We start from the raw sequence: 23,908 nt of genomic DNA, 5'->3' as shown, positions 1-23,908 counted from the left end.
TGAGGGGAAGCAGGGTGCTCTCTGGCTCAGCCACCAGCCTGCTGAACTTGCCTCAGGTTAAAGCTCAGCTGAAGGGAGCCCAAAGGCTCTGAGTGATGCCACCCACCACAGCTGCCTTGGTGGCAGTGCCTAGGGTGTTACAGCTGGAGTGTCACAGCTGGAGTGTACAGCTGGATGCTCTGAGGGCACCAGCCCACGGTGAGACCCTGCACATCAGGCTCCTGCACAGCCAAACAGTCAGGAGCCTTGTGGTTTTAAATGCCTTGAATGGTCTCAGGGGTTCTGCAGGAAAACTAGAGCTGCCCTTCTTGGAAACTTCAGCCACTACAAGGTCACTGTCACTGCATTTAATTTGCAGAAATGGCACTTCAGGTGGGTGCTTCAAATGCAGTTAAAGTTTCAGCTTTGAGATTGTGAAAAGTTTCTAAGAGTTGGTGACATTAATTCTGTAATTCCACTTTAAAAAAATCTTCAAGCTGTTCAACACTATTAACACCCTTTACAGTAATACACAGCCTAGGATGTTTTCAGAACTCATGCTGTGCAACACTTAAGTTGAAGACAGCTTCTTGTTGCTTAGAATATTCCTTCAATATTTGGGTTTTTAAGGCCATTATAAGGTTATTCAGGAAAAAAATCTTTTTGTTTTCTTTCTTAGATCCTCTTCATTGTTCTGATACCTAGAAGAACTTTTATTTTTTATAGCACTTGTGCTATCACAGTATTGTAGAAGAGGTGGGTTAGAAGGGCCTGATGAAGGTCATCTAGTCTAATGCCTCTGGAATGAGCCTAAAACACTGCCAATTAATCCTTAGCAGGGTGTTGATTTTCTGTGTTCAAAACTGCATGCAAGAGGAAGCAGGAGTATGTTACTTCTGATATTCTTCAGATACCTGCGTAAAGAGGCAGACACAAATGCTGATTTGTGTTTTACTAAAAAAAGAAAAAAATACCAAAACAATGCAAAACCCCCAACTAACAATCACTAGTGACTATTTACCTGTTTATTTTCAGAAAATGTACCAGGCATCTTTGATATATTAATAATACTTTAATGCCACTTCCAATGTCTACAATCTTAAACCTTGTCACTATATTGGCCAGACCAATCATAAAAAGCAAAATTACCAGCAAGAGCAGAAAAGAATCCCTATTTTGTATTTCAACTACATCGTAAAGAAATCAGAGGCAAGAGCTAAGAAAAACCATTTCTATTTGTCTAGGGCATCCACACTTGTTCCTTTCAGTGCTCTCATGTGCTGCCTTGGATCCCAGCTGCTGGCAACACACAAGTCAAGAATCAAGCACATGTTTCTCAATCAGATTGAGGTTGCACAGCTTGTAGTTACAGCAATTTTTGAAATTTAATATACTGACAATTTAATATAACCACAAAAGTAGTGACTTATATCAGACCCAACAATAAGCAAACAAATGTTTTAAGTTGCATGATGCAACTAGTGTCACTTACAAGAGAACAGCAGAATTTGTAGGGATTTTACAGAACACCATACACAAGACACTCAATTTTAAACACTGATTCTTCCGATTGAGGATTTATGGTATGTTGACTTTCTTTTTACAAATCTGTTACATTTACTTGAGATCATGATGATGATAAAACCAGGTATGTACTTTTCCTCTTCTAGCCAGTTACATTTAAGCCATTAGTAACAATGCATCTGAATCCTCACAATGAGAGTGGTGTTTCTCCTGGTCCACAGTAATTTTAAATTTTTCTTATCAACTTTAGTGAATTTGGCAGAACTGACAAACTATTTATCAGTATTATCCTTCTACAAGAAACCTGAGAATGAGCTCAGTTCAGTACTAGGACTCACCTGGCATTGAGGTAACTCATATAGAACACTTCAACACGGAACATTAGCAGGTTTCTCTTACTCCATTATAGCACCTTTCATCTTAAATCTAAGCATTGCTGTGTTTTTCATTCTATAATTTTGATTATCTGCTTGGATGCCATATTTAGCAGAGAATTATTTTCTTCTCTCAGTACTATCTGTGCATTAGAAAGAAGATCTGCACAACTTTTGCTTCCTACAAAAAGACAGCAAGGTCGTTTTGATGAATTTGAGCTTGCTGGACCATCCTTGCACTCTAATTTTGGTACAATTAGTGTTCAGGTACTGGAACTTCAACCGAAGGTCTATGACTATACTTGGAAAAGCAGCAGGGGCTCAGGTAGTGTCACTGGAATGCAGCAGCATGTGTGTTGGCTTGCTGCATGATGAACTCCCACAGAGAAGGGCAGATCATTCACCTGTTAACACCTGGAGATCTCAGCCTGAAGGGTGCATGAAGCTTCAAAGGCAGGCTTGCTGAGTCTTGTGCATGTACCCCACACAACCCCCCCAGAGTGCTGCGTGTTCAGCTGCTCAATGCTCTTTAGATTATCCCACCTCTACAGAAATGATGTGAAGGAAAACTTCATGTCAGATGTGCTGCAGCCCAATAATGAAGAAAATAAAAAGATATATTTCACTGAAGCATAAAAATTAAACAGGAAATCAGACTGACTGTGGTAATTCAGGCATTTTGACTACCACAGTGTTGCCTTAAGAAACACTGAAAATAAGAAAGTTCGAAATTGTCTTAAGTGGAATATTTAAAGTTTTTTTAAAATTAACCACACACGCACAAGCACAAAAATTAGTGTGATCAGTCATACAACTTTGAGGTTTGCTATTTCCAGTTGGAAATACATCCCTAGCATTACTGCTTTGCATCTAACGATGCCCCACGTGCTGGGAGAACACCCATTCACTGAATGGATACAACACAGAAGTGACAAAGCTGTAGTGTCATACTCTTTAGTGAATCCCTATTTCACTAAGACATTAACAATCACTGAAGTTTCCTGCTAGTGGTAGCTTTATCAGCCAAGGGCAAAAAATTGTGGCAAGATTCAGGTAATACAGCCAATGAGCTATTCAAGATATAAAAAGAATATACAGGAGTGCAATGAGTTTTGTGTCTTGTGGCACAAGAATCTCTTGCTCTTAACCCAGAGTACCATGGATGTAACAGAGCTACATCCTCACCCACCATGCAGTCCCAGGGATGCAAAGGGAAGAGCATTTTTATTACCAGCCCTGCACCTATAGGTTTTGCTAACTAAAACATATGATATTTTAATGAGTACACTTTGAATGGAGAATGAAGTAATGTTTGTAATAAAAATTATCCATGAGGGAGAACACAAGTGCTAAAACATTTAGGCATGTGTCTTCTTCCAAAACGCAAATGTTAGTGCCACTGAAGAGTGATGTGAATACCTAAGGGTTCCTGCAATATGCAAGTCATCCGGTTTACATCTACACACTGACCCCAGAAGAATAAATAATCAAAATTTTCAAGCAGCATACATGCAGGGCACTTCCCAGAAAGATGCTAATTTCAGCAGTTTCCATCACAGTCATATTAGAGAACAAGCACTGCAAGGTCTCAACAAAAAAGATCCACTTTAGATTTAGGGGGGGAGTAAAATGAAAACTCACTGTTACCCAATGCTGCAAGTAACTATTCCTACATTAAAGTATATGCACTACATTTCAACATATCTTAAATTTATCAAGTCTGTCAAGTCTCCACCTATGAAACAACTACTAAAAGTCGTTAAAAGTAGTAGTTTAGTGACATACTGTAAATACAAACAGCCTATATCAATTGTACAGTGTGTTACAGTAGAACATAAAACAGTATAAATTGTCATTATGTATAATATTTTTCAGTATGCTGTACAAAGTCAAAGAAGGCAAAAAAAGATGTTTCAAACACTCTGTGGTTTTGTTTGCTTTTCATGAAAAATGAATAAAACCCCATGAAACTTGTAGACAGACAGTGAAATGTGAAAGTTTCCATACTAAAACCAGTTGTCAAAATTCTTCATGCATACACTCTCCCCTAAGCTGTGAGGTGGCCCCATGATGTTCAATCATCTTATCCCAAGTACGTTACTTCTTAAACTGCTAAGACAGATAGGACTTGACTCCATTTATACATACAGCGATTGAATGCACTTATTAAAAAATAGAGGCCTTTATCCAAGAGAAAATACAGGAAACATTACAGTGAAGAACACATGGTTTTGTTGCAAGACCAAAGAGGATGGAGTGCTCCTTGCCAGCAACAGGACAGCTCTAACAGTTTGTCAAAGAAACTGCAGTACTCGGTAGAAAGCCTAATACAGTAAACATAAAATACAGAGTTCTGAGATCTTTAATGTTTGTGTATAACTTGTCACTCACTTTTCTCCCTGCAGACAGTGGGAATAAGAATACATTTCAGTTTTCATACTCATTGACTTAGAAACAAAGTCAGTCAAGCTTTCTACATGAATTCACATAGTGAAAAGTCCTTCCTTCAAAAATATACAGGATGACTCAACCAATTTTCATTCTTATACACCATTTATAAAACTATTAAAACTCCAATCTTTTTAAGCAGCAGATTTTGCATTTGTCACTGGCAGATGTGTAGAAATCTTAGAAAGTTAAAATTATATCATACCATACAAAAACATGTAAACAAAATGGATAGTTTTTAAAAGGCATGCATGCTCTTGAAGAGGATTATAAAGTGTTCGTTTTTGCTAAATAAAAGGTATCTTGCTTAGCATTTTTAAAAGCACCTTAGTGATTTAGGAGCCTTAGCCCAAATAACCTTGAAGTTAGATTTGGGCTCCTAAACATCTAAATCAGTTCTTTAAAATTACTGAAGCACTTTGAAAATTTTTTGCCATGTCTCTCATCTTTCAGAATTAGATTTCCTTAATTTTGAAGGACAACATTCAAGAATGTCTCCGTAATATAATCAGCTGCATTTTTTTTGAATCCCTGTAACTTAGTTTATGGTATCTATGAAAAAATTTCAAATATGATAAATACTGTGTAACATCACTTTGAAAATTCCTTTTTCATAACATGACACAGGATACAACAATCAAATTTGAACAAGAATATGATTATATGTTCCTTCTGAACAGCTATTAGTGTTAGTTGTTCAACCTGTTAAGACTGAGAAAAACAAACTTACAAAACATCTGTAGCATAGCATTAGGTAAAAAGGAGCATTTTTGGCACCACACGTTTTTAAATCTAAGCTTTTAGGCCCAAAATATAGCAAGTTAAACATACACAGTGGCAAAAGCCTCATCTGAAATGCAACATTTTTAAAGGACAATTGGAAGATGCCATTTGATGATCATTAGCTGATATCCAAGTAACGAACACACTGGAACCAAGCCTAGATATTCATCCCAAATGTTTACACATATACCTTAGCACACATATATATAATGCAAGGATCTTGCACCCACAGGACTGCCAGAATCCTGGCAGAACATTAATATGGTCAGGCATAAAAGGAAGTAGTGTTTTTTTTGCTCTTCATTTAGAGCAAAATGTGGTAGTGTTCTGACTAACCAATTCTAATATTTTCTTTGAAATTTAATTGCAAGGTTGCTACATTACCTTGGGCCATAGAGTTACAGTCTGTACCTATACGTGTAAGTATTATCCTTACATTAAATGTGCTTTGCAATTCAGCAATACCTAGTTTATAGCTCTGTGAGTAATTCCTTGAAAAAGGAAAAGCTCACCTAATCTGTACAAAGTGCACAAGGCAGCCACGGTTCTGTGTGTCGCCACCAGGTGTCTCACGCCACACAACAAACCCACGGCATCAGCAAGTTCATCGAAATCCACCCTCTGTCTAGGAGGCACAAGATTTGCTAAAGCACCGGTAAAAATACCTCTACAGCTGGCTTTACTCTGTATTCAATTGCACAACTTCATCCAATTCTCTGAGTTGCTTAATTTCTTCCAAAAGTGGTCTAAGGTATACTGCAGTTGCTAAAAGGACTTCTGTTTTTCTTGGTCCTCTGTTTGTTGGGTTTAAGGTTGATGACATCTCCACCATTAAGAGTGCTAGAATTCTGGTTGGAGTGACTTCCACCAGCTGTATTAAAAACACCTACAGAATTCAGACAAGAGAAGTATTTGTATTTGTTTACTGCTTGCAGCATAATACATTAACACTTTAGATGAAACACCTGCCAAGGCATAGTAGAGCACCTCAAATGTGTACACTAGTTTTTAAATCTATTTTGGGTCAATTTTGCAGCTAAATTGGAAGTAGAGGCAGCTGGAATTACTAGCCAGGCAGTATTTAAAGCTAGTATGCATCTGTGTAATTCAAGGGCAGCATATCCACTCATCTGTGTATGTTACTAACTGCACAAAGCTGTGGTTAGTTGAGTAATATAATAGAAGAAAAACATGGTGATTTAAAATTCAGAAACTTTGTTGATATAAAGGTAAGTAAAAGACCTGAATAAAAACAGAGTGCTTTAAGGAAAATAAATTACCTGACTCGGAAATGCTTTAAAGAAGAATTACAGAAGTTCAGTGTTTTCCTACAGAAGGCAACTTACAAACACCTTCTGATTACATGCCAGATTCTTTCCCCATGAGTCTTGTAAGTCCACACTAAGATGAGCAATGCTATGTAATGCTAATTACATTAAAAAACCCAACAAGCATCTTTCTCAAATCCTTGCACAATCTTGCTTAAATGCATTTAGTAAAAGAACACTTGCCAAGCATTAGCTAGAAACTTCTGTGCATCAGTTTGACCATCTTGTAATTTTCAAGAGTCACAAAGTTATTTTACAGAAAGAGATGATATCCTAAGATAGGGAGGTAATAATTGACTCTGATTCACCTTGTATTAATTCTATAAGGAAACAGATGAGACCATAAGCTTTGATGGCACAAAATACTGTTTCTATGTTTTTTTTTTTAATTATAGTATACTTACCAATCTTGTTACTGCTTGTATGTACTACTTCTGAATCTTCTGCTGTTTGTTGCTTGAGCTTTTGAAGGTATTTATCGGCCAAATACTTAAAAACTGGAAAGTTAAAAAAGAAAAAAGGTATATCACAAAATGCTTAAAAATCATTATCATCATCATCATAATGCCATTATATCAAAATTTTGCATGGTGACAAAAGTGCATTTCACACTCCAGGTTTAGCACAACCTGGTGAGTGACTCTGGGCAAGCCTGTGTGCCTAGGCAGAATCCAAGTCACTCCAGTATTGGCCCAGCTCTTACAGTTTGCAGTACTGAAGTCTTGCAAAGAAATATCTCAATGCTCTTATTAAAAAAAAAAAATGGCTCATACATATTGCCAAATGTTTCAATTAATGCAACTTGGAACTTGTTACAATTATGTAGGAATTTAATATATATATATTTTGCAAGAAGCTTTAGAAAAACAGTAGTCATGTAAAATAAGTCTATTAATAAAACTCAGCAACAAGGTTTTTCTAATTAACTAATGCTACCCTCATTTCTATTGGCTTATATAAAGCTGACCTAGGAATCTGAAAAAATATACAACTAAAGCAGAATTTTCAGAACCTAGATGTGTTATGATTATTTACATTTGTAATTCAACTCATTTAAAAATGATACAAAGAGTTTTACGTTTTCTCTTGCAGATTTTTCCCATGGTGAATGATGTTAATGGAGAAGAAACAGGGAGTTTACTATTAATTTTGGCTAATTAAACAAGAATATATCATTAGAGAGTATAGTACATGATTATTCAAACCCAGCCCACAAAAGACAGAGACTCAAAATTTTAACACTACTCTTATAAAATTAAGTACATTAAAAGCGGTACTCAGGAACTAATCAAATATCACCAGTAGACAAAACACTGCAAGAGATGCAATCTTTTAATGTACTTTATTTAAATATGACTAAAATATAAAATAATTATTCTATCAATTATTTATTAACTATTGAACAATTACAAAATAATCTGTTCAACAATATTTATGTTGCAATAATTCAGCTTCTACTACGTGTATTTGTTTTAAAAGCTCATGCTTACTGACAGTCATTAGGACGAAGGAGCCTTAACACACTGGCACTTGTGAACATCACAGCTGTGTGTGTTTGTGGAAGAGGAAGATGTGCCTGAAGAAATGGGCCTAACCCACTGGTAATTTTAGCTGGGTTTAAGATGTGCTGCTAGGGAACATAAAGAGGGTTGCCACCAGCATGCAAGGATGTGTAAGTAGCAGCTGTCTCCAGCCCGGGGGATGCTCAGGGCCATGGAGCAGTGGCAGGACTGCTCTCCCTGCGGCAGCGCCTACCTTCGCTCACGTTCAGGTCTTCCTTCACCGACGCTCGGTAGAACCTCACCTTCAGCTTCTTTGCCAGCGCTTCCGCCTCCTCACTGCACAACACAAGAGGGCTTTGTAAGTCCTTATCTGGTTCATTTGTCAACAGTTATTCTTATAAACAAAATGCTTTGCTTAAAGTTAAACATGGGTTGAGAAATTCAAGACAGTAAAAATTACCTAATCTTTAATTTCTTTACAGTATCTCCACTATAAAAAGAAGGTATTTTACATGCAGTTTCTTTATGACTCAAAGGAATTCTTTCCAATATTTATTGACTTCATTAAATAGAACTTCCCAAGGGTTCAAAGAAGTGTGTGGGTGAAATCAAAAGGAAGGAGGCTGTAATTAACAGCACTATCACTGCAAACTCTAAACAACAACAAAAATTAAACTTTAAGTATATCTTAAAGAAGCAGTATGCTATGCAATCAGATGAGTGCACAGATGAAATCAAGAATTACTTTTTTCTGTGAAGTGAAAAAGAACTTACATTAAAGTTTAAGAACCTTATAAATACATCCCTAAGGAAAATCAGATCATCAGAAAGATTATTTTACTGAGGCAGACAGAGTATTCTGAGAACCAAACCTAAGGGACATACCATGAATAAAGGAGGAGTTCAAATGCAATTTTGCTTTTCCTTTGAAAAATCCTCAGAATTCTTTGCAGAAGAAGTAGAAGCTGATTTATGCCATCAATGATAGCAAACAGACAACAAAGAAAGCCAGTGCAGGAAACAACAAAAAAAAAAAAAGAAGAAATAATTTAAATCTCTCAGGAAGATGATAGAAATTGAAGAAGTGGAGAATGATCAACTTGATCATGCACTATTTTCTACATGAAATGCTGTGGTAAATAAACGTATTTGTTAAGCTGATTTTACGACAAGAATGAAATTGGTTACATACACAAGGGCAGAATGAATTGACAATAAAATCTGTAAAGAAAAATACAGCAAGGAAGATTCAGCACCATGCAGTCTGAGAATATTACCACATATTTATTTCTATAGAGTCACAATGTTTTGATAAAAATGAATAATAAAAATCAAATTAAAGAAAGCAAAGAATATTAGCAAGCATTCACTAGCCAAACAGACAATGTGCCTTCAGTGGTGCACAGAAGAGTTTAAAAGTAACTGAATTTTAATAGGAGAGAAAATCTATAGTTTTAGATTTTTAGGATGAAAAAAAAAGGGTGTGAATCATATTATGCCAGAACCAAACTTTTCATGTCTTTCCTCTATTACTTTTGGCTTCAGGATGCAGCATGAAATAAACAGAAAGCTCCTAGCTTTGCAGCACATCTGCCCAAGTATCTACACTCATGCAGCAACATCCACCTCTAGGGCATGTCTAGATGCAGGACACAGGTGGGACAACCCAGATACTCTAAGTCTTCACCAGAAACTCACACAGACTTCTTTTTTTTAAAACTTCTGTATACAGGAGGCACCTATGGATCTTTAAAAGTAGTACAATAGAACTCCTACTTCTTTATGCAAGAGTCATCAAGAAGATCAATCTTATTCTGCACAAGAACTGTGGGAATGTCTCCAACTTCAGTCACAACTTTTTGCTTCCAGGTAGGGATTGCTTTGAAGGACTCTCTGTCAGTTGTAGAAAACACAAGAACACAAGCCTGGGCTCCTAGAAATATACAAATAAATTACAAATACAAACACACACAAATTAGCCAATAAACAATAGAAAAAAATAAATTGTAATGTATTTAAAATATGAGGGATTTTTTAAGTCTTTCCCATGAACACGCACTTTTACCACCGGTTTGTAAACCACTGGTCACAGATTCCCTAAATGAAAATTCATTGCCATATTATTTTGATCTTTACAGCCATCTTCATGATGGCTGTATCCAAGTAAAGTACACATTGGAACCAGGCCTAGATATTCATCCCAAATGGGTCTGTTACCTTTAAAGCTAATTCCAGCATACTGAATGCATGCAGGGGAAAGGAACAGGAGGAGATCTGGAAAGGCTGGCAAAAGGGAAGGGGAGGTTCATTTATTGCTGTTTTACAGACAGATTAATGGAGGCCAGAAGGCAAATTTTTTCCTGTATGCAGCATCTGTAAAGCACATTTCATGTTATTCTTTGTGGTACAATAATTTGGATTCTGAAAAGCAGAAAACTTTAAAAAGTTTTCAGATGAAGTTGTGATTATTTCAAGTAAATTGTTAGTAGCTTTTTGGGGAAAATAAGTGTGTTTCTAATTAATACTATCAGATAGTCTAATAATTCTATCCGAGCACTACGATAAAATTTACAAAATCTTTTGTTACAGTTTTGTAAATAAACAATAGTTAAACTCCATGGATACTGAGAAGGTACCTCCACAGCTGAAATATTAGTGTGTGGTCTTTTGACTGTCCAGTAGCCCTTTGTTAATTCTTCAGAAACTGCTTTTCTTTGCACACTTCATTATTTATATGCCTTCAAAATACTAGTTATTTAGTAAGACAGTATGAAAGGAATAGATAGCCAGTGTTTTTGAGACTCTAGTATAATCTTGTGGTGAACATCTCACATTAATATCATATAGCATGAAAAATTTTTCATCAGTACGAATTTTATCTCTGAGTTTCATTAAGTATCCCCGACTCCTGTATTCTGTTTATCTTTTTATTTCTCTGGCACAAAGCACCCAAGTTGTCTTACTAGGTTTGCTTTTATTTAGCTTTTTAAAAGCCAAGTTCATAGTCTATTTTCAGAAAGATTTCCGATGCTCTTTAACATTCTTCCACATGCATATTAAGACTCTTCTGGTACAGTTTTATACAAAACAATAAGAACTGCCCTAAGAACTTCAACTGAAGCTCTACCAGTAAAAAAGCAGCAATGCAGCCTTCCATAATTTCCCCTATTATTTGTGTTGTAAAACTTTGTTTTCTCTACTGTCCACACTGTATTCTAAAGTATGCAATTATTCTGATGCAATTCCTGTGACAGAGGTGTAAAATTCATTATTCGTTCCAAAGCAGGTTAGTTTGCATTTGCCTGTTATCTCACAAAGTAGCTTAATGGAGATGAGAGCATTTATTAAACTACTCCCACCATCTGTAAACATCACTTTGTTCAGTTTCAAGACCAAGAAATCCTTTGTGAAGTTTCCAAACTAAGAGACCTTCACTTCATCTTTCTCCTTCCACCCATTCCTTCTGAATGCTACCACAGGTAACAGCAAGTTTAGAGGGAAAAGCCCTTGTATGTTGTAGGTAAAGAGAACGCAGCATACTACATCAGACCTTATTCAATGTACATAGTACAGGTAGAATGCAGTGGCCAAGGACAGTAAAAATACCTCAGCTTGCCCATATTCGTTTCAAAGGGGAATTATATGACAGGCTTTAATAAAGAATCAAACTGAAATATTTTTGTGGACCTTCAAGATTTTTACAACAAACAGTAAAACAAAGTGTCATAAACAAAGACAAATTCTATACACTCATGTCATTGTGCATTTCCAAACATCTGCCAAAGTTTTCAATCACTGGATCATAAGTATCAGACTTAACTAATCCAATAACTCTGTAAGATGCTTATTTAAGAAGAGAAGACAAAAGTAGTTTTCCTCTCAGGTTCAATGCAAAACAGTATCAACTGTGATCTTTCTGAAGTGTGCTTCAGTATGGTGCAAAGTTATTATGGCAACAGAGTTCAACAGAAGATACCACAGGGCAGAGATTTTAATATGCAAATTCTTTTAATCTTCAAGAAATCTGCTAAATACTAATTCTTTTTACTGAAAACGTAAACAATTTAAGAAATTATAATGTCCATCTAAGAGTTCTAAGGAGGAAAAAAAAAGACAAACCCTAGAATTTAGCCACATAAACACCTTTTTTTATGCAGGCACTGACACTATTCAGTAACATTACTATATCAATCACCCACAGCTAATGGAGTCATACACCACCTCTGTCATACAACAGATTATGTACATCAACAGGCACCAGCAGCAAAGGCTCAGGATAGTATCAAACAGAAGCATAACAGCTCAGGATGTTCTCAATGAATATTTTAAATTAAAGCTCCTTTGTAAGAAGCTCTTCCATAAAGCTACTTTAAAGTACTGAAGAAAATGACATTGTGTGCAATTACTGCGTTGATAATTCCTCTATATTTTTAAATGTTTCAACTGCCTGCAGAATCACTGACATAACATTTATACCTAGAGCAATTCAGAAAAAAAAATTAGACACTAGTGCTACTTAATTCAAGTAAAGCATGAGCTTGTCAGCTGAATTGGTCTCGAAGATCCTCAGCAGACTATCTTACCCCATAGACTACCCAACCACATTTTTTTCCTTTCATAATGGTACAAAGCCTTTGTAAGAGAAAGTGTAAGGAAATTCCTTGCCATGAGAGGACTCTCACAGGGCTTTATACCTGACCCTACTCATTTCACTCAGTACTTTGCCTTAGCTTTTCCAGGCTACGATAGAAAGCACATATTCCCTATAAAAATGATGGTGACTTGTTCAATCTCACCCTGAGATCAAAACCCAGTATCATCATACAGAAATTCTCGTTTACTGCTGATGTTCTAACCTCTGTGGGTCCTGGCTGTCTTTGACAGGCTCAGCAGAATTGAATGTCTCCTTAGCAGTATCTAAAAGAACTGTACCAGGGCAGTATTGCAGGCCTTCCATTATCATATTTGCTACAGACAAAAGGGGTTAACAAATGCAAGCTAAAGCAATCCTATGAAGGCTTGATTATGAAGAATGAACTACTTTGCAACAAAATTAGGATCTTGACAATTTGACTAATCAGCAACTGAGTAACACACTAATGAGCAATATGTCTGTTTTCCATCAAAAACCTAACAAGGATCTTCAAGATAGACCAGTGGTAGCAGAAGGAAGATACATACACAAAGAAATGATCAAATTCTGCTTTGAGAAACATTTGACTTCAATCACACAGAAACTGGCGAGAAGATGCATGGGACAATACAAAAAAGAGAAATTATTAAATATATACAGTGCTTCCTTCAACTCTGAATTTAGACTGCTGGACTCTTTGCACTGTGTGATCATGGCCATGAAACTACACTGGCTGCACACACTTGCCTGTACACAGGAAATTACACGACAAATCCACTGTCAGCTCCAATTCTCTTTCTCTGCAAGGCTGAATGAATCTGGTCCTTGGACAAGAAACACTCAGAGACAGGCTCTAAAGCATTCATGTGTGAGCACTGAAGAACTGACAATGCACAGTGTCCCAGGGGAGTACAAAAGCCCTAGTGCAATGATAGTGTGACAGTGACCTGTGGGAGAAGCAAACCTTAAATCAACAGCCAGCATCTATCTTACCTATCTTAGAAGTATCCTCCCCTTATCAGCAATAATTAGCAATAAAATCCTGGCATTTCCAAAGTAAGCTTGACTTTTTGTTTCTATAATAGTGTGATTGCTGAGGCTAGACCAAAATTGCACTCCAGGCTCTTCCAATTTCCCTCGTCCTTCATGAGTCAAAGTCTAGTGTAGAGCAGTCTCTGTATCTGACACCTGGAACTATTTACTGTATACTCATCATGCTGCTACAGTGTGTACAGGCTAACTGCGCAAAGAACTCCAAGGCAGAGATCTAACAGCACTACGCTGAGCATGAGTCATGACCAAAATTTCAAGATATTCATGCAAATGTTTTGTTTTTAAACCAGCAAGTTGCTTGTGGTAAGTGAGGCCAGTAGGTATAGTCCTGAGTTCTTCTCAATGCTCCACATTCTAAACTATCAGTCTCAGTAATCAGGAGTAAAAGTCTTTGGCTTAAAACAACGGGGGAGAGCAAAGCACACAAGAGGACCAAAGGCCAGGACAGTGAAAAGGAAGCTCCAAGAGAATCAACTACTACCATCTAAAATTCGTATGCTCAACTTGTCAGCTGTAAATTATTTATATCCACATGACAAAAGAAGATCTTTTTCTGAGGAAATAGTAATCATCAATCACAGACAATAACAAGAAGTATCACCAAAAAACCCACCTATTAGCAAATTGATTACGAAACATAAAACAATCATAAGACAGTAGCACCCTGAAACAGCTTGGCATAATCACTATTTTATCTCCAAATGAGGTAATTTTATACTATAGCTGTATATTTTCCCCCCATCTCAGGTAATTAGTTTGCAAGAACTGAACAGTGGAATCTTTGCCAAGTCATTTGTATCTCTCCCATAAAAAAAAAACAAAGAGAAATATTTACAGAACCATAGTTAAATTATAAGCAAAGAAAGCTTAAGTATGCAATTTGTAACTGGTTAAACAGATAGACTGCCTTTACACAAATAACACAGTTTATTTTATGAAGTAAATAAATACACTTTCGTTACTGCTCTTGTTTTAACGTATTTGAGGCAGACTGTACTAGCAAAAGAACTCTTGTGCCCTGTAAACTGTCTTTCTAGGATGACTGCTGGATTTCCTCCCCTTAGATTAATTGCTATGTGCCTCATCCACAGTTTTTGGATATGTGTCTCACAGAAGTAATGAAACACTTTCAGAGGGAAAATATACATTTGCATCTGATTGTTTGAATGTCTACACTCTGTCCAGTTTCTGTGCAGATATTTGTCTGATTTTACTCAATGTTTTCTAAAGGGTACTACTGCATAAAGCGGACATAATTAAGACAAGGAACTTGCACAAAGAGAAAAAATATTTAAGAATTGAAAAAGCTGAACTAAACATGCTTTGCACACACATGAAATAACTAAAATTCTTAATACAAATATACGAAAATATTTTAGAGATGTGCAGACCAAGAAAACCCCAACTACCAAACAATAAACATGGTATTTTCACCTCTATAGTAGGCCTTAGTTATTGCATCAAATTCCTCTTGACCTGCAGTGTCCCATAACATTAGCCTGACATCTTCACCATTAACTCTGAAATAAACAAGACAGTTTTGTGATCAATACAGTAACAGGAATAAATCAAAGCAAATGTCATGGAAATACTTCTGCTTCTACATTATAAGAGTAATCCAAATCAAATTTAACTGGATGTAAACATAATGTAACTTATTACTAATATTCATTCACCTTCATAACATACTATGGCAATAGTCCCTCAACTACATTATATGTTCTTTACAGACAATCCGTATTACATTTTCCTCTTCCTTTCCTCTTCTTCCTCTACATTTCCTTCTACAATGAAAAATAAGATAGACATCAAAACAAAACTTAGGTGCCTGAAGAATGGTGCTTTTGCCTTTTCATCAGCTTGCAGAATTTATAGAATTTTCTTACTTCTCATTATCATAAGACTTTCCACTTTACCAAACATAATAGTGTATTACCTGCTTATACTGCATAAAGACACTAATTTTTTCACATTTTTTCTATATTGGCTAATAAATTTGTGTAATTCTTTTATCATAAGCAGTTTCACTTCTTCACAAGAAATCACAAAAAAATTAAAAAATAATCAACTGGAGATAGAATACAAAGCAAACTTGTCAAAGAGCCTGGTATGGCAGATATTCCAGATTTTATTTATAATTTTAAATTTTGGATGGAGAATAAGGGATATAACACTGCAAGAGAGAAAACATCTCCTTTTAGTGTGCTTCAGAAACAGCAGGCCTTGTTTTCCATGCCTTCTTAAATTTCAGGATTACAACAAAAAAAAGAAATAGAGAGAGAGGTAAAAATCAATAGTATGTCATCTGTTTAATACATACTGGATCTGTCTTTCCAGGAAATCTACACCAATAGTTTTCTTGTAGTCTTTTGTAAAAATCCCCTTGCAATATCGCTGAATCATACTGGACTTCCCAACAGCTCCATTTCCTACTACTACCACCTTGATGGCCACCTCCATATCTTCTTCCAACATCTTTGCGTCTCAGGTGACTCTCTGGTTTATTCAGGAAACTACTGATTCTGTCAACAAAGTAAATAGCTATTATGTTCATAAAAATGCTGTGAATAGAAAGCAAGAGGCAAGATAATCACACAGATTAGGGTGCTATATACAGATAGTTCAATTTATTTCTGTCTTTGTCACAGATTCCTTAAATGACCTCAGACAAGTTATGTAACTAGCTTTGGTTTGACACTTACTAACTGAAAATAATAAAAATTGGAAGTAGAGAATAATTTATTTGGCTTAAGGCAAAGATATTTCACTGATGTTTTGGTGGCTTTTTTTCTTAATGATGAAGAAATGAAGGCACTGAACTACAAAATCACAGAACTGTTAATGTTGGAAAAGACCTCAAAGATCAGCAAGTGAAATCATTAATCCAACACTGCAAAGTGCTAAACCATGTCCCTAAGTGCCACGTGCACACACATCTTTTAAATACCTCCAGGGATGGTGATGCTGCCCCACTGCCCCAGGCAGCCAGTTCAAATGCTTGATAACCCTTTCAGCAAAGAATTTTTTCTAATATCCAACCTAAAACTCCCCTGGCACAACTCGAGGCCCTTTCCTCTTGTCTATTGCTTGTTACTTGCAGATGAGACCAACCCCCACCCTGCTACAACTTCCTTTCAGGCAGCTGTAGAAAGCAATAACATTTCCCCTGAGCCTCCTTTTCTCCAGGCTAAATGACCCCAGCTCCCTCAGCCATTTCTCATAGGACCTGTGTTCTAGACCCTTCCCCTCACTGCCTTTGTCTGGACACCCTCCAGCCCCTCAATTTCTTTCTTACAGTGAGTAGCCCAGAACTGCACACAGGATTTCCATGTGTGGCTTCAGCAGCGCTGAGTACAGGGGGATAATCCCTGCCCTGGTCCTGGTCACACTATTGCTGATACAGGCCAGGATGCCACTGGCCCTTCTTGGCCACCTGGGCACACACTGGCTCACGTTCACCTGCTGTTGACCAGCACCACCAGGTCCTTTCCCACTGGGCCCCAATCCAGCCACTCTGACCCCAGTTTGTAGCTCTGTATAGAGTTGTTGTGACCCAAGTGTAGTAGCTGGCACTTAACCTTGTTTCATCTCATAATTGGCCTTGGTCCATCAATCCAACCTGTCCAGATGACTGCAGAGCCTTCCTGCCCTTCAGCAGACCAACACTCCCACCCAACTTGGTGTCACCTGCGAACTGACTGAAGGTGCACACGATGGCTTCATCAAGATCACTAGTAAAGTTATTAAACAGGACTTGCACAAACACTAAGCCCTGGGGAACACCACTAGCAACCAGCTGCCAGATGGATTTAAACCTATTCACCACCACTCTCTGAACCTCCATCCCGCAAGTGCATGCCTCCCCCAAACTTTTCTCTAGGGAGCCTGGTTTTATCCCTTTTCCCCTTCACATCTAGTCTAAAACTGCTTCAATGAGTCCTACTAACTCTTGTAAAAGTAGCTTCCTCCTTCGAAATAGATCTACCCCATCTACTGCCAGCAAGCATGGTTGTTGTGTAGACTGACTCACCACCAAAAAAACAAAATTCTGCCTCTAACTCCAGGCTCTTCCTCTTTCTTCCCTGTGATTGGAAGGCCAGAATAGAACACTGCTTGTGTTCCTGGTCCCTTAACCAGTTGTTCCAAGGCTTTCAAGTCTCACTTGACTCCCTCGGTCTTGCTACAACTTCACCACTGTCCACCTGATAAAAGCTAAGTTTACGCCACTTTTTGCCGTGCCGGGATATCATCAGAGTAATATTTTGCAGCTGCAAACTTCCTTCCAAGAATCAGATCACGCTCATTTCGAAGGAGGGGAAAATACTCCCGTTTTCAAGGCTCTGCCCATCACCACACTCGCACCCGTGCCGGCAGAGCGCGGCTACCCGATCCCTTCGCTCGGCTCGCTCAGACAGATGATGTTTCCTGCCTGCATTAGCCTACACCCGGCTACCCGCAGCTCGGCAAGCCCCGTTAGCACCGGGAAGCCGGATGGCCACTTCGGACGAGAACAGAGGCAGCCACCCGCGGGTGTCCGCACGGGGATCCATCCCACCGGTACCTCCCGGCCCTGCCCGACAGGCCACGCCGAGGGCGAGGCTCGGCGGCCCCGGCCCCGCTCCCGCCGGCCCGGGGCGCCCGGGCTCCGATCCCCGCCCGGCCGCGGCCCCTCTCACCAACCCCTTACGGAGCGGGCGGGCGGCGCTCCCTCCGAGGGCACGGCGGTGGAGGGGCGCAGGGAAGAGCAAACGGAGGAAAGGCGAGAGGAAACCGCTCGCCGGGGCCGACCCAACCCGGACGCACATCCCGGCTCCCCCGCCCGGAAGCGCCGTCAGGACCGGGGGCGCCGCTCGGGGAGGCGCCTGCCCGCTGCCCCCGCCCCCGCGGCGGGCCCCGCCGTGAGGGGGCCCGGGAGTCGCTCCCGGGGGCGCCCAAGTCGGGCTTGAGGCGAGAGAGAAGTTGCTTTTGAGAGGTTTTCGTCTGGGTTCCTGAGGAAAGATCCGGACAAGGGTGATCTTTTCCTTGCCTACGGATGCCTTTGTCCCTGGTCCACTCCCTATACGTCGGCATTCCTCACCTCATCTTCCATGGAAAACAAACCCGTGTGATCAGTCGCGGGTTTTCCTTAGGCTACCACGGAAGGCAGCTGCCTTCCTGTGTGTAGCACCCTTTTTTTTTTTTTTAAACCGAGATGTGCCCATCACCTTGGTACGTGGTCTGCTAGCTCCCAGGCTATATATTAAACAAGATAAGTTTTGGCATAACTATAGACGTGGTAGTCTTAAAATCTGAAAATTTAACCTTTCTTAACCCCTTCCTTTCGTTTTTTGGCTGGTTGGTTTTCTAAGTTAAACTGCTGAAAGAAGTCCACTGCCTTAAATCCCCTTTCCATACTGCAGAGCACGTCCCTGGCTGGGGTGGTTGCTCTTAGTGCCCCCGTCCCTCCTGCTACTCAAAGATGGCCAAGTAACACTCAGATTTTGCCAAGTGTGGTTGATGAAGTCTGCCTTCCACAACAGAGAGCTCTCTATGCCTGTCCTGTGCTTCTCAAGCCAACAACTTGGTTCTAGCATCAGTTAGGTCCCTAAATAAATACTTTTTGGATTAGAACATGGTGCAGTTACATCCCAAAGGAATAGTAAGATTTCATGCATGGTTTCTGTTTTTAAATTTATATGTTCATTTTGTTAATGCTCATAGTCTCAGAGTCTGTCTGATGCCAGGGCTTCTCTGTTCCAAAAGGCCTTGGAGAGCCCTCGCATTAAGAGAAATTTGTTAACTGCCTAATACAAAAGTAATATATTGGATGTGTGCCTTATTATACTTCCCTGTTTTCATCATGGGAGACGTTGGGGGTGTGGCTGGGATTCATCTCACCTAATGCCTACATTGTAAACACTTACACACCTACATTGTTCACCTTCAGAATCAGGAAAAGAGAACATATGCATATGGATCCCTGTAGCTAGGCAGGATATTTGCCTGATTGCCATGTTTGTACTAGTTGAGAAGTTTTTCAGGCACTAGAGTAATTCATAATTGTCACATTAGTAATGGTGGGAAAATCAGTTTTGTGTACAATGAGTCATGTCCAAACTATTGTTGAAGTAAGTTAATGTCTTATGTAAGACTGTTATAACCTTACTTTAAACATACTCTATTAGATAGAAGGTTTACATTTACTGTATTGAGTGGTCAACATCTCTGTATCCTTATATTTGGAAGCATTAGTTCTCCACATTATAAGTCTTGCATTCTGATGGCTGTCTTTGCAGGCACTTACTGATGGAAAGCAGTTTGAATGTGGAACACCACGTTATGGGCATTTATCCCAGACACCTTTGTAAGTATCTTTACAAAATCTAACAGAACCTGTTCTATGAAAATGGAACCTTTCTTACTGCCCTCTTTACACAAACATCAGTAAAACTGTTTAAGTAGAAATGAAGATGGCAGAAAAAGATGCTCTTCAAGAGTGAAGCCAGATATTTTACATTTGAGCAATCAGAAAACTCTCAGGCATAATTGTCAAGAAAATCATCACAAGGATAACAGGTGAATTTACTTTGAAATCTATAGAATTTTCCTTTCATTCTCACAGAATTAAACTGAATAAATCTGCTGGAAACAAAACCTTGTATTTAATTTAAGTACAGACAAATAAGTGCCAATACTTTACCTGAGTAAAAAAACATGTTAAAATAAACTCTTTGATATTTTTACATAAGGCTACAGCTCCTTCACTCCTTCCTTCCTCCTTTCTTTTCTTCTTCTTTCCGTCTCTCCTTCACTTGTGGCTGCCAGTATAAAAGTCCTTTCTGCACCCTGCCTCAGCACTTTCCAGTGAAGATCTAATTTTCTCTGAAATTCCCTTAAAACTACTCATTAGAACACTGGAATCTGGACCTGGAGTGTGTTAATTCCTGTGAGGACAACAACTTTAAGTCACAATGAAACAGTTCTTCCCCCACGCCATGTGGCCCGACCAAAGCACACCCCATACTGCTGAGCCTCTCCTGTGGTGTGAGGATGAAGTGGCCTCGCTGGATTATGTTGTCTTGTTGGAGCTACTAGAGCAGGGACTCAAAAGCCACAGGGGGACTTGTTGATACTTTGTTTGGAAAACTGAAGTTTCGATTTTTTTGGGAAACAGAGTAGAGCAAGAAGAGCTGCATGGAGTTTAGTCAAATGCTTTGCCAGATAGCTGGGGTATGTATTTACTGAGCCTCCAATTAATTAAGCCAAACTTAATTGGGACTAAAAGTGCAGACTGTAACAACTGACAAAATGCAAAAGTATGCAAAGTTGTTAATTGTACTATAAAATAACACACCAACTTGTTTTCCGATATTTTACTTAGCATTTTACTCAAGAATGGCTAAAATTTTCATGTCCCCTGTGAAGGAATCAGATATTTATAGAAAAGTAATAGTTTAGTAATAGAGTAATAAATATACAGTCATGAGAGTAGTGACGAGTCTTTCCATGGCTATATAGTCATTTCTGTTGTTCTCAACATATGATGTACTATACCTTAAAATTTTATAGGCTTGTTTTAAATAACTTGTGAAAAGAGTAGCAATTATGAGTTATTTGGTTAAATAAGTTGATTTGTACATCCCAGTAGCTGCTTACTCCATAATGCTGTTTTTTTTTACATTTGCCTTGTAGTAACTATAGATTTCTTTGGAACGTTTGTGTTCGTATTCATACAACATGATGAGCTTGGAGGAAAATTTATGTGTATTGAAGTTGGTGTATATGTTTAATAATAAATTAATTTTTAATGTCTTACCATCCTTGGGGGCAGACAGCTCATATAATATGATGACAAGAGTGGGCTGTGGTATGAGAACTTAACTCTTCACCCTTTTCACCCTTGCACTATGTAAGTTTTTAGCACATTTTCTGTTTCTTTGTCACCTAATTGGCTTTTGCCTTCTGATTGTGCTGCCTAGAAAGGGGCTGATCTGGAACAGAGGCTGGACAGAGTTAAAGGAATAAAGTAGGTATTCATTAAGAGGCCTTTAAAGGACACACCTTGGGCAGTACAAGAGCTTGGCTGGAAATTTGCCCAAGATGGACCTGAGATGGATGCAATATGGACAACCAGTCACGAGTCATCACAGTTTTAGAAGTTTTGGTCCCTTTACATATTGGAGTTAATTGTCCAATTACAGCCTCAGGTTATGAAGTCTCATCCTCTCAGTTTGCTCTCTTCAATTTGCCATTGTTTATGCTTTTTGGGACTGAGGCTGTAATGGCTGTCCTTAGTTCTCAAGTTGGAAAAGGATTGTTTTGTCTAACCTATGAAGAGAACTTGCAAACACTTTGTGGTGTCAAACAGCAGGCCTGTATAAGGCCTTGCAGACTGAATCCTGACTTGGTCTGACATAGCCATGAGAAAGGTAACAGCTCTTCATGAAAACAGAAGCCTGTAAAGGTGGAAAACAATTTGTTTCCCTGCAAAAGAATTCTACAGATTAGGACTGTTTTCTTGCACCTGTTTCAGCAATCCCGTCTCAGCAAAAGAATGAGAGCAATATCTCACAAACAACCCTTTCTTGCATGTAGACACCTTGTCCAAGACTGACCAATTACTACAGGGTAACAGCTTGTTACTGACAATAGGGGATAGACATGGGAGGGTTTATAAAACTCTATATAAAGGGATGTATAAAATTAAGTCTTAGCTTTTTTCGCCCCTTGAAAGACTGTCTCGTCTCTCTGAAATGAGATCAACAGTGACAATACTTTATTATGAAGTTCAAAATCACACACTAAGGCAGTACAGAATCTAAGAATATGAAAGCTAAAACTTTGGGCATCATTTGTATCACCATATTCTGTATAAAGTGCCATGCCCACCACTGCCCCTTGGCTTCTTATTTGCTGTGGCTATGCTGCCCATTAAGCTGGCAGAGTTATAGCTATGCAGGATGGGTTGAGGACCATTAACATCCTATAGAGTAGGGCTGATGGGTAGAGCTTGGCATCACAGACCTCATTTTTTGAATAATTTTACAGTCCTCCAAAGACACATATCACCTTGGAAGTGAAAAAAAAAAATAAGCTGATAGGTAATTAGAATACAAGGTCTATGCTATTACATGCCATTATATTTTTTTATCTACTCCCTTCTTGGTAGTGCATATTCAAAAAAATCCTCATAAACATGTTAAGAGAGCTAGATGTAGTGAGTTCAGACCCTGTCCAGCTGCCATATGACTGGAATCCAAGGTTTCCCTGGTCTAGAGTTGAGTGCTCAAAAATTTGACCTTTATACAAAAGATCTCTGAAGGCAGTAGATTTTTTTAATCCTGCATAAATCATGACACTTTAAAATAGCAGTTAGGTTTAGTGCCTAAAGCCATTAAAATAAGCCCATACAAGAGAAAATGTTTTAGGTACACCTTTTTCCTTTCATTTGGGCTTGCTTGGTTCAACTATCACACTGTGATAGCTGCTGCCCATCTCTACTGGGGACTGTTGCTCTCAGTGTAGCTCTGGATCATTTAATATATAAGATTAGGCTAAAAAAGATGAAAGATGGAAGCCCAAGAGAAACCTTGCAGCACACTCAGCCCCATGCAGCTGCTTACTCACACCCTACCAGTGAGATGGGGGAGAGAATCAGAAGAGCAAAAGTGTAAAAACTCATGAGTTGAGATAAAGCAGGTTTTACAGGGAAGGCAAAAGCCACAGACATAAGCAAAGCAAAACAAGGAATTCATTGATCACTTCCCATGGACAAGCAGGTGTTCAGTCATCCCCAGGAAAGCATGTGTGACTTGGGAAGACAGATGCCATGACCCTGAATGTCCCCCTTTCCTCCTTCTTCCCCCAGCTTTATATGCTGATCATGACACCATATGGTATGGACCATCCCTTTGGTCAGTTGGAGTCAGCTGTCCCAGCTGTGTTCCATCCCAGTTCCTAGCACACCTCCAGCCTCTTGCTGGCAGGGCAGTAGGAGAAGCAGAAAACACCTTGCTCTGCAAGTGCTGCTCAGCAACAGCAAAAAACATCCCTGTTATCAACCCTGAGTTCAGCAGAAATCCAATACACAACTACATATTAGCTACTCTGAAAAAAATCTATCCCAGCCAAAACCAGGACAGCACATTACTGTAAATCCCAGGAGAGCTCACCAGGTATTTTCCAAAATGCCTGTTGGAGTCAGCTATATAACTTAAACTTTCAAAGAAAAATAGACATTGATAAAATTGATGTCAGCTAAAATATCCCTGAAAGTAGGAGGAAATTACTGAATAGCTGACCCTG

At 38.8% G+C, this 23,908-nt stretch overlaps 1 protein-coding gene and 1 long non-coding RNA gene across 3 annotated transcripts; one reads left to right on the top strand and one right to left on the bottom strand.

Annotated features, from left to right (window-relative positions):
• Positions 1-1,031: 1,031 nt before the first annotated feature.
• RAB23 (RAB23, member RAS oncogene family) lies at positions 1,032-18,424 on the bottom strand. 2 transcript variants are annotated; one of them, XM_053973573.1, is made up of 7 exons: positions 18,305-18,424; positions 15,945-16,146; positions 15,059-15,144; positions 9,715-9,871; positions 8,192-8,274; positions 6,841-6,933; positions 1,032-5,994 (listed from the first exon to the last, which is right to left on the bottom strand). In XM_053973573.1, the coding sequence occupies exons 2-7, from the start codon at positions 16,097-16,099 to the stop codon at positions 5,855-5,857; spliced, it is 714 nt and encodes a 237-aa protein (XP_053829548.1). In that variant the 5' UTR covers positions 16,100-16,146; positions 18,305-18,424; the 3' UTR covers positions 1,032-5,854. The 2 variants fall into 2 exon arrangements, with proteins under 2 accessions (XP_053829548.1, XP_053829549.1); XM_053973574.1 differs by having other exon boundaries at positions 18,312-18,377.
• A 1,624-nt stretch (positions 18,425-20,048) lies between these two features.
• On the top strand, positions 20,049-21,423 carry LOC128805097 (uncharacterized). The gene is made up of 2 exons (XR_008436280.1): positions 20,049-20,179; positions 20,514-21,423. It is a non-coding gene; the product is annotated as an uncharacterized LOC128805097 (long non-coding RNA).
• Positions 21,424-23,908: the final 2,485 nt, after the last annotated feature.

Source organism: Vidua macroura, chromosome 3, assembly GCF_024509145.1.
Source record: "Vidua macroura isolate BioBank_ID:100142 chromosome 3, ASM2450914v1, whole genome shotgun sequence".
Classification (NCBI taxonomy): Eukaryota; Metazoa; Chordata; class Aves; order Passeriformes; family Viduidae; genus Vidua; species Vidua macroura.
This window is presented reverse-complemented; position numbering and strand designations above follow the sequence as displayed.